The sequence below is a fragment of the Aulonocara sp. 'chitande type north' Nkhata Bay genome, linkage group LG22, assembly GCF_057382095.1.
Source record: "Aulonocara sp. 'chitande type north' Nkhata Bay isolate Kocher_YH1m ecotype deep benthic linkage group LG22, A_spYH_male_GT1.1, whole genome shotgun sequence".
Lineage (NCBI taxonomy): Eukaryota > Metazoa > Chordata > Actinopteri > Cichliformes > Cichlidae > Aulonocara > Aulonocara sp. 'chitande type north' Nkhata Bay.
This window is the reverse complement of record NC_141364.1, coordinates 17,454,237-17,468,144: the sequence shown is the minus strand read 5'-3', so window position 1 is coordinate 17,468,144 and position 13,908 is coordinate 17,454,237. Positions and strand designations below refer to the sequence as shown.

Genomic DNA, 13,908 nt, shown 5'->3' with positions numbered 1-13,908 from the left:
TTATTTGCACCCCCCTCCCCCCTTTTTCTTAGCTTTTCTTAGCTCTTACAGAGTTACTGAGTTACAAAGACTGTAACACATGTTCACAGTAGCCTCACCATAATTTGCTTTTACATCAACAAAAATGAGTATAATTTAATTTACATTGTTACATCTTTTTGTATGTTTTTAGTCGCAGGATTGAGAAGTGTTTTATTTAAAATGTGCATATTTACCCACAAAAAATGCAGTGCTGTGCACAGTCAAAATCTGTAAAAATACAGTTCAGTGCACCAGTTTGAAGCATTTTTATCCATGCTACTTTTTTACTGTTAATTTTCCTGTGTTTTTTTAACCTCTCATTGAGTTATATCATTTACCATTTTGGGAAATTTCCATAAAAATTAGCAATAAACTGGGAGACAATGACTCTGTGCTGAGTGTTGCTCATATATAAGGAAAATCCCAGTAGACCTGTGATTCTGTTTAATCTGCATTACTGATACAGCTTAAAGTATAAAACTCCTTTATTTTACTCAAAGAGAAGTTTAAAGGAAGGACCTGTATATCTATATGTTATTATAGAGTATTAGTGGTATAAATATTTAAGTAAGCGTATAAAAAGTGAAATTCTTCTGCTGCCTTTGTTTTCTCCTTTGCATTTCAGGGGGAAACAAATCACGTTTCATCTCCTCCGAACCCGAGCAGTTGTCTAAGTCTGCACCTGAGTTTTGTTGAAGCTTGAGAAACGGCTGGGGAGACGTTTCCAAACTGGTTTGATGGAAGTGTTTGCATGACAACATGCCAGCCTTTTGCTTATGAATGCTTTCGGGCGCCTTTATATGGAAATCCAAAAATTACGTTTCAGATTCAGTTAAACCGTCAGCAGTGTGTGTGCGTGCATGTGTGTTCCTGTTTGTGTGTCTGAGGATGCGTGTGTTTGCGTGCCCTGTTGGTGATTACTATCCTCCCTTGTCCAATTTGTTTTACAGAGCACCTGGGCCTTGGCTGAGCTCTCTCTGTGTACGTGTGTGTGTAAATGGGACTGCTAGATAAATACAGGTGGGGTCCCTTTCTTCTGACAACACACAGACTGAGTGAAAGAGCAACAGAGAGACAAAAGAAGGAAATAAAAATGTTCTATTCAGCTCTGTTGCCTACCTCCTTCCAGCTTTATTGCTGCATTTTAAGATGCATGTGATTACAGAAGAAATAGATTCAACAACACCAGAGAGGTGCAAAATTACAGCGAGGGCTGTTACATTACACAAGAGCGGCTTTTACCTAAATGCACCCAAGTCTGTGTTGACTCATAATCCATGCACGACTCATTAACGCTGCACAGAAAACAGAGTGAGATCAAAATAATGGTTGTACATGAGCTTTTCTCTTATCTTTACCTTCCCCTACATGACTCCCGCCTGCTGGAATCTCAGCCATGGGGCGAGATGACAGCTGAAATCGTGCGAGGGCTAACGTACAAGCTGCCACAAGCAGGCCAAAGCAAGACTGGAAAGTCAGGGGCCACGAGCCACCACATACTTTTCGTGTGTGTTTGTGTGTGTGTGTGTGTCCAACTGTGAGGTGAAAGGTGTATCCTGCATTCCAGGCGTTTTTTCGCAGGAGCAGCAGCTTGTCTGGACTTGGCTGGGATTTTGTGTCTGAGTCTACCTGTTTGAGTTGAGAAGCCCACAGCTGAGAAGGAGACAGGGGTGTGGGTATGTGTGCATGTAGGAGGGGGGATGTTGACATTCAGATGGAGGTTAGATCAAGAAGAGGTGGAGGGAGGGGGTGGATGAATGACATGAGGGGTTGCAAACACATGCTTGAACATGAATGAAGCCAAACATAGAGGATAAGGTTGACTGCAGCATGGGTGCTCGAATAATATTAGCTTTGGTGTCAGAATTAATACTGATGACATCCATTAAGCTTCTTCTGGTTATCCAGTTCAAGGTTTGGAGGGGATCATAGGCCTAAAGGGTACACACTGGACACGGTGCCACCCACAATTGAACAAGCAGTTAAGAAAATGGATGGATTGACTTTGTCAGTGTAACGAGCTGTCCCAGGTGTCTCTGTGCTGCTGATGCAGTGGGTGTCATTGATGCAGGCTCTGGACGCGTGGGTTTCCCTCATACAATCCACTGAGAGACTTCTCTGGTTAACTGGTGATTCTAATTTGAAGTGTTTCTTTGTCTTTGTGTGATAGACTCCCAACCTCTGCAGCTTGCCTAATGACATTCAAACTACTACTTTAAGTTGCTCCCATATTCACCAAGAGTCACCAGAGCAGTTAAGTCTGCATTTTTGATTTGGCAGGTTTTTGCACCAGACACCTCGCAGGACCAAATCGGGGCATTTTCACTCATTAGGTGAATGTGTGACTGTGCAAACCACTACACTGCAAAACCACAACAGAAAAGATCCTTGAGGTAACTTAGAAACCACAATTTCTCCAGCATTGCAGCTCTGATGGTCTGCAGCACATGCAGGCAGTCCAACCACCCTTAAGCCCAATTTTTCTCAGTAATGAAACAAAGCGTTGCAGTGGTACTGACACAGTGCCTTTTTACTCAATTCGAGCACGCAAAGTGCTTCCTGCTACAAGTCACATTCACCCAATCACCCAAACATTCATACACCACTTTTCTCTTTGTGTGAGCACTTCTGGTAACATTCACTCCTTGATGGATGCTTTAGGGGAAATTTGGGACTTCTGCCCAAAAGATACTTCAGTGTGTGAGCCACGGATCGATTCGCTGAATTTCTGATAACTCTGTAAATAACCAGCGCTCTACTGGTATCTGGTCTCTAAAGGATTATAGTTAATAAAACTGTCCAAAACTTTCATAAAAACATTTTGTTGTCCTTATAAACTGCTCTTCACATATTTCATTTTTTAATCCTTCAGTATTTCTTTGTGTGTGTCCGTGTGTGTGTGTGTGCCATAGTCTCCAACCTATTTACTTACCCTCTTTCTACCCTTTAATTAGTCTGTCAGAGCACTTTAAACTAACCGTGTGCAATGTACAAACCTCAGTTTCACATTGTCAGATTTTGGTAACTTCCAGGACCGTAAAAAAGATCTGCTTTGTCTGATAAACTACAAATTCCTTTAAATTTGTGCTAAAGCTGCCTTCCAGTGCTGCTGACTCCGTTCACCAACGGTCACAGTTGAAATATCAGAGAGCTGCTGCTGGTGAGCTGTCACCACCTTCACAATCAGCCTCTGTTTGACCAGCTTATGTCTGCCTGACCCAAGACCTCACCTCTCCTTCAGCTGCACTCTGCGAGGATGTAGGCGTGTGTGACTGCGCGGAGGTAAGAAATTAACTTCCCTCTCCCCGAAGGCATGATATGCCCTTGTGATGTGATTTCTCGGAATCAGTTTTAATGAAACAATGAACAGAAACACTCGTTTCCTCAGACTGGGTTGATATCGGCGGTTTAATCTTTAATCGGGTTGATGTCTCTTTCTTCTTTTCTTCTTTCTTTTCTTGCCGTGAAATAACCTTCCGAGCGCTTCCCGTGTTGTTTACATCAATAAAGCCGGGTTGCTGAAGCAGCAGTGAAAGTTGTCGGCTAGTGGATTTGTTGTGACTGTGTCACCGCTTGTGTACAGCCTGACTGGTCTGGCAACATTGTGGCATGTCACAGTGATGCGAGCCGTGGTGTGGACTGCGGCTAAACCTGTTGGTTCGGAAAAAAAGGGAAAGCGCGAAAGGGGGAGCAGTGAGAGGAAGTGGCTAATGGGGAAGATGAAATCCAACTTCCTCTACACTAAACAGCCTCCAGAGGAGAAAAGGAGGCCTTGTTCACCTCTGACAGGGGACGTTTCTCCCTCTGTGTGCGGTTTTGCTGCCAGCCTCTTTTATTTTTCTTCTTAATTCTGCTTAACCTCGTATAAAGTGTATAAACAACCAAAAAAAGTAAACATTTGACAGCAACATAGCAAAAAAGTAATTTACACCATGATCTGAGTGTGAGGAAGGAAAGCCCTCATGGTGGGAGGAGAAGACCCAAATGGAGGAGAAAAAAAACACATCTCTTGCTGTCTGTGGCAAACCCTGCTTATTCATACTCACAATGGACAGCCAGATAATATTCTCCTCCACTGTTGAAGCTGACACCTGGAAGATTTGCTTTCACACAGCCCCTAAGGCTGGAGAACCCCACCCCAAACCTAAGCTAGCAAGTCCCTGCACAACATCCTCCAGGGTGGGGGAATCTGAGCAATGTGTGGCTTTTGTCAACCCACCCCCTACACACGCTTTTCTTTCTTTTACTGTCTGCCCCCCTTCTCAAAGCATAATCACATCCTTCTCTCTTGAGAGATATTTCCCTCTTTTCACAAAAGACTGAAAAGATTATCTCTCTTTTCTTGGTATGGGGAGGTGGAGGGGGTGCGCAACAGGCCTGCTGGAGGCTTTTCTCACAATGATAATATTTCTCTCAAGAAATTCATGACACCTGTTGAGATAATCTCCAACAGGAAAATGGACCATAGTGCCTGATAGTGGATAAAAATAGATCCTCCTCTCTCTCTCCTACCCAAACACAGTGGCTGGATTACTCTAATGTGATGAAATGAACAAAAACACACAAACAGCAGGTTTTTTCCTGTTTTTTTATTCACACTCTTATTAATAATTTGGTGTTATCGAGACAACTTGTCTGCATATCCATCGTGTGATGACTGCAGTTGCAGAACATTTACATATTAGCTGAATTTAGTCAAATAACGAGTGGCGGTGAACAGCTTCACTGTGACCAGTGTCAACGACAGAAGAGATAAACATCTAATGCAGCACAGTGAACCACATGATGGTGCGTACAGGCCGTGCTGCTGCAGTGTTTGCATAGCACTGCGTGGTTAAAATATGTATGATAAATGTAAAAGTGCAGCAAACCTTTGAGGTGAGATTGTTACGATGACACGTCAGGATGTTAAATTTTACTCCTGGTATCATGTGCGTTCCAGTGTTAGTGGACGCTGGTGGCACACTAACAAATTCCTCCACACATCATACAAGTGTTCACTGTGGAGCACGGCCGGTTCCTCCTCCAAAGAGGCCCCCTAGTGTTTTTCTGAGGGAGCTCATTTCTTTTACTGTGGAGATTTTGGGACTCTTTCTGTACCAACTGTTTGCTTGTGTAGCAAGCAAACGTCCACCTGTAATCCCAGTGAAAGACACAGAGAAGAGACAACACCAGTGATGAAACACTTCATAATAATTACAGCAAAATGAAAATATCACAGCTTACCCCTTTATTCTAGTGTAAGTATTTGAGTTTTTATTTTTTGAGTATTTAAGGTAAATATAATTACATTGTTATTTCAAATAAAGTGCGTTGAAATTCCATTTAATTACAGGTGAATTACGCCCTTAGTGATGGACCTTATTATGAAGTGTTACCTGACCTGACATATATAAAATAGCACCATCAGCACCACCAGCTGAAAACCTGGCATATCTCTGTATGGTGTGGAGTGTGGCCTCAACAAATTAGAGGAACCCGGATAAGTGGAGGGCAAAGAAGAAGTGGCAGACCTAAAAAATCTACAGGAGATGAGCAGTATCTGAAAGTCGTGTTCTTAAAAAACAGGAAGAAAATCCAGCAGATAGATCTGGACCTTCAGTTGATCCATCTGTTTACTGAAGGCTCATCAGAAATGGTCTCAGGGGAAGGAAGTATGGCTGAAAATCAGTGGTAACAGAGTTACAGACTGCTGAAATGTTTGATTGAAATCATTGTGACTGTACATAGATGAGGTCTGGATGAGAGTCCTTCAAGAAGCTGGAGAACTACTCCTCAAGAAATTGCAAGAAATTTTGGCTAAGAGAGTTCAGGCTGTGTTGAAGAACAAAGATGTTCATACTTTGGTATGAACATCTTTGTTCTTCAACTTACTGACATTCAATTCGATGGAGTTGTACAAACACTGTTTCTGCCTTTTATCTTGTATTTCCATATGTGTTTACAGATGTTTCAATAAATTGCTGCGCCTGCTTCCCATTTTCATAATTTTCACAGCTTAAGGGAAAACTTTACAGGGAAAACTTTTCAAGGTTGATGATTTAGAGTTGAAAATGCAGACGTTGATAATTATTCTTCATTTGCTCACAACAAATTAAATATTGTAAATAAAGATTTTCTATTTGAATATTTCATTCATCAAGATTTTATTCTTTTTGAGCAGTGTATACAATAGTAAGATTACCATGTGTCAGTACAGAGGAATAATGTCCAATTTTGACTAATGTCCAATTTTAATTAATGGTAATAAAATAAGTCCAATTATGTGAAACGATTACTTTTACATTTTCACAAAATTTATTTTCACAAAATAAATGAATGAAGATGAAAACCCAAGCGTAATATTTGCACTTTTGTGCTCTAAAGATCAGTATTAATGATACAAAACTGGGTACACAATGAATTTTAACTCAAGGCCCATCATATTATGTTTAAATCAAAAAGCTTGACTTGATTTCTCAGTCAGTGTTGGTGTGGAATCCTGTACATGAAACTACAGTGACTGATCTAAACACTTGTACCTCTGTAATTCAGACACTAGGGGGCGACAGTGGCAACATTCTGTGTCTTCAGCACGTCGATTTGAACAACGGTGCATTCAGGGATCCCTTCAATATTTGTACATATCAGCTCACCTTTTATTTAGATTTGGTTAACCTCGTATGCTGTTCCTTTACTTTCTGCATCTCAGAAAAAGAATTTTGGCTGACCACGAAGAGGACTTTTATGGTATATTATGTTACAATGATACTTAATGAACAAACGAGCACAGGTGCACTTCTGATATCTTTAATGACTGATTATTACCTTATCCTGTAATTCGCAATGCAGTTTTATATACGATGAGAAAATGTTTTATCTTGTATTTTGTTTTTATAATTTTTGTCCAAATACAGTCTCTTAAGTAAACATTTTTAGTCGCTAAAATCAGTGAAAGTATATAATTACCGACTCTTGTCATGGTCAATGAACAGAGCATGACGTTCACCTGTTAGTGTGAACTGTGCAGCTGTCACATTTGAGTGTGCAGGCACCTAGCAAACGACACGTACTCCCATTTTTAAAAGGTAAGGGCTCTTATCTCTGTAAACATTTATTCGCTATAATATAAGAGTATATAGCTTGTCTGTAAGAATGCTACTCCCGGCGAGCAGTGAAATCTTCATATGGTTAAACCGGTCGGCGAAGCTAACACGAATAGCACGTACAGTGTAAACGCTACCAACTGTCAGCTAGCAGCTGGATTAGTGAAGACAAAGTGACGTTAACTTGCAAATTGTGTTGTAAAACAGAGGAGAGCAGCAGACAAACGACGAAACCTCAAAAAGCAGTAAGAGCTGAGTAAATATATCACCGACATTAGCCATTTTTAATGACTAACAGGAACCAGTGGAGCTACTTAGTTTTTAAAGAGCAGCTTGTTTAAAAAAAAATGGCGTTAACGTGGTTTTACAACACTTCACAACATTGCTGACCAACAGAGGGCTATTTATGGAAGCGTCTAGTGAGCAAGGCCACATTACCAAGTCCCTGGACCCCCACAGTGCAGTCTGTCAGTCACAGTGTGTGTGTGTGTGTGTGTGTGTGTGTGTGGGGGGGGGGTGTATTTCTGCCCCCTAAAAGCAATCTAAATGATAAAATCTGTTGCTTTTTTTTTGTGGCCCAGCATTGTGTTGTTGTTCAGCAGAACCTTATTTTTGGTCTATGGGTTAAAGGTACCACACACTCAGTGACTGTTTGTCCTGTAGTTATGAGCCTCGACAGACATCTTGGTTACATAACCAAACCTTTACTGGTATCCACCCAAACCGTTATCAAGCAAGGTTCTCACTCACTGACAATCTGATCTGCAGAGAACAGGCTAAACTAGTCAATTAAAGCTAAGATCAACATTTAAAAGCCTGTAAGAGCATGAGAAAACTTGTTCCTTTGGTTGTAAAGCTTGTAAAAATGCCAAAATGTAATTACCTTGTAGCATAAAGCTGACAAACCTGGTCCTGGTCCCCCAAAAAGGGGGAAAGTTACTTTCTCTTTGAAATGAGAAAATCACAATGGTAAGTGTTTGTAATGTTTAGTGCACTAATACTGTCAAACTTATTTTACATTGTGGGCCACATAAAGCTCGTGTTGATCTTAAGTGGGCCGAAGCAGTGAAATCAGTGTTTCTGTCAGCATAAAGAAGTTTAACTACTTACTATCTATAGTAGACCGTAAAAATGTCATGTGATTGTTTATCTATAACTTAATTTGGTGTAATATGACCATTAGGGTGATGTTTATCAGTGAAGGTAATGCTGTAAAACTGAAACTTAAAATACAGTTAAAAGTCCAAAATTTATGCCATACTTCACATTTTCCAAAGCCATTCAGTGGGCTCGTTTGAGTCTGTGCCAGGCCTCTTTTGACCCCCAGGCCTTATGTTTGACACTGCTGCATTAAACCCTAAACTGCATTTAAGGAAGTCCTTGCACTGTCCTTGATTGATCACTGTTTTCTAATTGTTTATGAGCAAACATGGTATTATTAAGCTGCTCCTTACACACAAAAATAACCGTAATTAGTTGTTTACTTACTGATTGCTCATGCATAAGTATTCTGTCCTTACATCTTCCTCTCTCTGCATTCCCAGCATGGCACGAGGGCATCAGAAGATTCAGTCCCAGCAGAAAAACGCCAAGAAGCAGGCGGAGATGAAGAAGGCCAAAGGTCACGATCAAAAGACGGCGGCCAAGGCAGCGCTCGTATTCACCTGCGCTGTGTGCAGAGTAAGTATGACCCCTCAGAACTCCCAAATGAGGGTGGGAGTCATATTTGAAACCAAATGCAGTGCCTTTTCCTCCAAATCCTCCTTTCCTTTAACAACTGTTGGATGTTTCATTTCTTCTCACAGTCTCAGATGCCGGACCCCAAAACCTTCAAGCAGCACTTTGAGAGCAAACACCCAAAATCCCCTCTGCCCCCTGAGTTAGAGGGAGTGGAGGCGTAGGTGGTCGTCGACATGGATACTAAACTCTTCAACCCTGTGCCGGCTCTGCTCTCGTCTCAGTCTGACAGCAACGGATGATTTCACGTGACCAACATGAAGCACTTGTCTATTAATTCTTTAACAGGCCGGGTCGAGTCCGGTGTGCTCGTCTTCGAATACATGTCACAGCAGACCTGTACGACCTGTGAACGATGAAAAGTTGTAAAAGGAGATGGCTTCTTATTCAGCTTCCCTGAACAAACTGGCGTATTGGAGTATTTCTTGCTGCCCGCTCTTGTCTCTTTACGCTTTAGCTTTGGTGGATTGATCGCTCGAGATAAATGCACAGTGTTTGCTGAAGTTACAGCGGTGACAAAACTGACCTCGTCTTCTTAATTAGTGCTTTGAGCGCTGAATGGAAACTGGGACTGTGAATCTTTATCCATAAGTGCTCAGAGCATAAATCGTCCTCGGTCGTGTCTGCCTGGTTATTACTGCATATTCTCATTTTAATTCATCATAATTTCGTAATTGTTTCAGTAAAAAAAAAGTGACATTTTGATAGCCATTTCCAAGCTGCTGGATGAATTGTAAACCAATGAATGTATGCTCCAATGATGAATTGTTAAGTCATTTTATTAAAGGTTCACTTTGTTGTAGCTCTGCTTTGTGTGATAATGTTTTCTGGCAAGGATGAATTTCACTGATACATTATGTGTTTAAGCAGGTAATGTTATCACAAACAGTCCCTGTGTTCCTTCACTCTGCTTGTGTGTCGGTTGTTTAATTTTGTGCCGAGTAATTTATTGTCTTCCTTCCAAAGTCTCTTTTTTACTTTCTCCTGCCTTCTAAACCTGACTGTTTCTTTTCTTATTACTCAGCGAGGCTGCATGTGAGAACCTGTTTGCCCTTCGGGATTAATGGTCTTTGACTCAGAATCTGGGCAGAGCAGAACAAAGTCTGTGCGATGTCCGATTGTGAGACTAGCTTGGGCAATTACCGTGGATTTACAGCGAGCGAGTGGGCGTCCAGCTCCACTCTTTCCAGGCACCGCCTTTTCTTAAACCAAACTGAGTATTCCCAATAGTGAGATGGGATTATCTACTGTTTTGGGCTATAAGTGAGGAAAGGACAACCTTGAACAAGTCCAGGCGTGAGCCTCGATTCCATTCCTGAAAACGGCTTTAAAGTGGATCTCTGGAGATCATTTCCAGTGCCATGTTTTTATTTTTTACACTCTGCTAGATTCAGTTCAAATTCTTTCTTATGCATCTTATATTGAGCCTCTGTACAGCTCAGTGCATCCTGTGTAAAACAAGCTCTGTGCGCTCCTTCAACTTTAATCTGACTTTCTCTGATTTGCTGCTTCTCATGTCTTAGTCATTTAGACATGGTTAAGATAACTTGCTGAAGTTCAAACTGAGCATCAGAATGGGGAGAAAATGTGATTTAACCGGTTTATGGTGATTGGTATTAGACGGGCTACTCTTGAGTATTTCAGAAACTGCTGATCTACTGGGATTTTCCCACATTTCCTCTTTTTGACAGATGGCTATGTCCAGTGAAATGTCTCTGTGTGAAATCCGCTTTTTGATGTCACAGTTCAGAGGAGAATGGCCAGACTGCTTCAAGCTAATAGGAAGGCAACAGCAACTCAAGTAACCATTCACTATAATAAAGACATGCAAAAGAGCATCTCTGAATGCAAACATTGAGCCTAAAAGCAGATGAGCTACAGCAGCAGAAGACCACACAGGGCGCCGCTCCTGTCAGGTAGGAATAGGAAACTGAGGCTACAATTCACACAAGCTCACCAAAACTGGAAGAAGACTGGGCAATCGTTCGGTCTCAAATTCCTTTGTGACATTAGGATGGTAGAATCAGAACTTGGTGTCAATAATGTGAAGGTATAGACCTATCATGCCTTGTATCAATAGTTCAGGCTGCATATGGTTTAAACCCCACAGCCTACCTGAGTATTATGGCTCCCTTTATAACCAGTGTACCCATCTGATATGTGATTATATCATATCACAAAGCTCAAATAATGTCAAACTTTTGTTGAACATCACAATAAGATCAGTGTACTCAAATGGCTTCCATAGTCACCAGATTTCAAACCAATAGAGCATTGTTGGGATGCGCTATTGACAAATCTGCAGTAACTGTGATGCTATCATGTCAGCATTGACATTAATCTCTGAGGAATATTTCCAGCACCTTTTTTAATTCTGTGATACCTCTTTAACCATCAGGTGTACCTAATAAAATAGCCAGTGAGTGTACAGTGATCACTGATCACGTCATTTTCTCTGTGCTGTTAGTTACATAGTAACTGTCGAGCAAAACAGATGAAAACAGGCTGGATAAATAAATACTGGTAGTTACACAGTTATTACATTTTTAGTCTCGTGACTGTAAGGCTGTCTTTTTTACTTCAGTTCATTGCATGACAGCATACCGTGCTTGGATAATGACCACTGGTTTTACACTCCTTTTTGTGAGGCAGTGTGGGACGCTTTGGGTGTGCTGCATAGGCTGAGTGAGTAATACCGGACACACCCCGGGAGTAGAATAAAATGTGTGAAGCCTGAGTTTTTGGCTTACGGCTTACTCACATGTAGGCTGGCCCGGTTTATTATAAGCATCCACCACTTTAATAGTATTTACTGTGCGACAGAAAATGAGGAAAATCATAAAACTTTTATGTAAATGAATGTCATTTATGTGTCATCAGCTCTCACCCACCAAGAACTGAATGTATCTGGATACAGAGCTTTAACTGTAGGGATGGCAGGATGACTCACAGAGAGTAACTGGCAGCTGACATGAACATCATCCCAGGAGGTTCTGACATTTTTAACTGAATAAATTAATCTCCTCTCCCAGCTACACAGAGCTTTACTCACCAGTTTAAACACAAATATGTACAGGAAGTGACAGAATCGGTACCAAATATCAAAAACAAGTTCAAATTGTGCATCTGTTACCTTGGATCAGCTGAAATGGCTCAATGTGCAGCAGTTAACAATCAAAAACCTCTAAACCATTATGCAACTCGGTCTGCATAAAGAGGTCTTTAACATGTCCAGTAATGACAAACGCTTCACTTCAGCTGAAACACAATAACTGCAAGAATATAGTGTGTAAGCCAACCATGCAGACATGGCTACAACCACACCATTGCACTTCATGTGTGAAGTCACTCAAACCATAAAGACCACACCATCTGTCTTCTTTGTCATAATTAAATCATTTAGGGGGAAATGTGGCTTGACTTCCTTTAATTCTGACTACTCAGAAGTAACAAACACACACACACACACACACCACGGTCAGTGAGACGCTGCCTGTTGTTTTAGTTGTTTGAGCAGCTCGGCCAAATGACTCACAACCCACATTGTTCCCCAGCCTCCTCACACATAATCCACATCCTGCCTTCCCATCTGTAAACTTGTGAATCAAAAACACAACACATGTTCATTCATATAAACACATACACATATGTAAGATTTTTTTTTCTACAGCCTGTCTTTGATCTCAACATGCAAGAGTCACAGGAAAAAAATGAGAGCACTCGTACAAACTCGTTACAACTTAATTAGGTTAAGAATTTCCCTGTGGCTATAGATCATCTATTTTCAGCTCTCATCGCTCTAGTGAGAAAGAAACACTGAAGCACCAGCTCAACTCCAGTGTCTGGGCATTGTGGCACCTGCTGTGTTGTTTCGGTGTTTCTGTGGAACAATATTTTCATTCATTTAGTTTATGTGTGGTGTAATAATAGCTAGTGATCAACATGTCCAGCAGGAGGTTGGGAATATTTATTTGTATTTGTCAAACACTGCTTATCTACCTTACTCTAGTTCTGCTTGGCCACTGATTAGCACACCTCTAATTCTAAAACTTCTGTGCATGATTTATGTCTCTAAGAAAGTACTGCAGGGTCTGATTGGTGTCTTCGTCCATCCCCAACCCTGATAACAGACTTGCTTGGATCGCTGCTACTTTCAACCAGTTTTACAAGGTCAGGGGAAGTGATCCATCACAATAGACCTAAACCTGAAATTTGTAAAACTAGAATAACTAGAAAAACATGACTGATGTCTGGACTACTCAATGGGTCAAGGCATTTGAATGAAGAAGCCTTTCTACTGAGAAGAGCCACAGTACCTCAGTATTTATATAGGCATTAGATAAAACAGTTTCAGTATACATAATATTAGCCTGACACCAACATAATTTTGCATAATTTCCTCATTTTATCAGTTCCTCTCTATACATGTTAGACCACTCCTTGTAGAAAGCTCTGATGGGTATAGTTTTACATGATAAAGGTGTACAAAGACACCGCTATTTGCAGCTTTTTCTGGATTAAAAAAAAATTAAATGCCATTTTGCGATTTTAGTGTTTGTTTCTAAAAGTAATGACATATATAGAGAGCACACGTTATCATAATCGTTTTTATCACGTTTTCAGTCTCAGTAAAAATGCGTATTCTTTGTGGGCAGGTGTGCACAGCTAACACAAACGGCCGTAAAGGCAGAGTACATAGCGCTGCAGAACTGTACCCCCAGCATGTTTACACTGAGTAGGAGATGCTCTGTATCTCATTGTACAACTGTATAGTGACAATAAAGGCATTCTATTCTATTAAACGGCAAATTATGAGAGTGAAACTGAAATTACATTAATATCTAAGCCACGGGCCAATAATATGCTCGTTTGAAAATATAATAAGGTAGACAAAACCACTTTATGTCAATCCTGCCCCACTTCCGGGTTCCTCCTCCTGGCTTCTATCTTCTTGCATAATGACCTTTCACACACACAAACACACACACACTCACAAAGGATTTATTTTTTTTAAAACACAAACGTTTTTCCTTCCAGTGTCTTGATAGATATAAGTATGGTAGAT

The 13,908-nt window shown here is 40.9% G+C and overlaps 1 protein-coding gene across 1 annotated transcript; it reads left to right on the top strand.

Moving 5' to 3' along the window:
- The first annotated feature begins 6,976 nt into the window (after positions 1-6,976).
- znf706 (zinc finger protein 706) lies at positions 6,977-9,645 on the top strand. Its single transcript, XM_086279779.1, has 3 exons — positions 6,977-7,088; positions 8,651-8,786; positions 8,912-9,645. The coding sequence occupies exons 2-3, from the start codon at positions 8,652-8,654 to the stop codon at positions 9,005-9,007; spliced, it is 231 nt and encodes a 76-aa protein (XP_086135905.1). The 5' UTR covers positions 6,977-7,088; position 8,651; the 3' UTR covers positions 9,008-9,645.
- Positions 9,646-13,908: the final 4,263 nt, after the last annotated feature.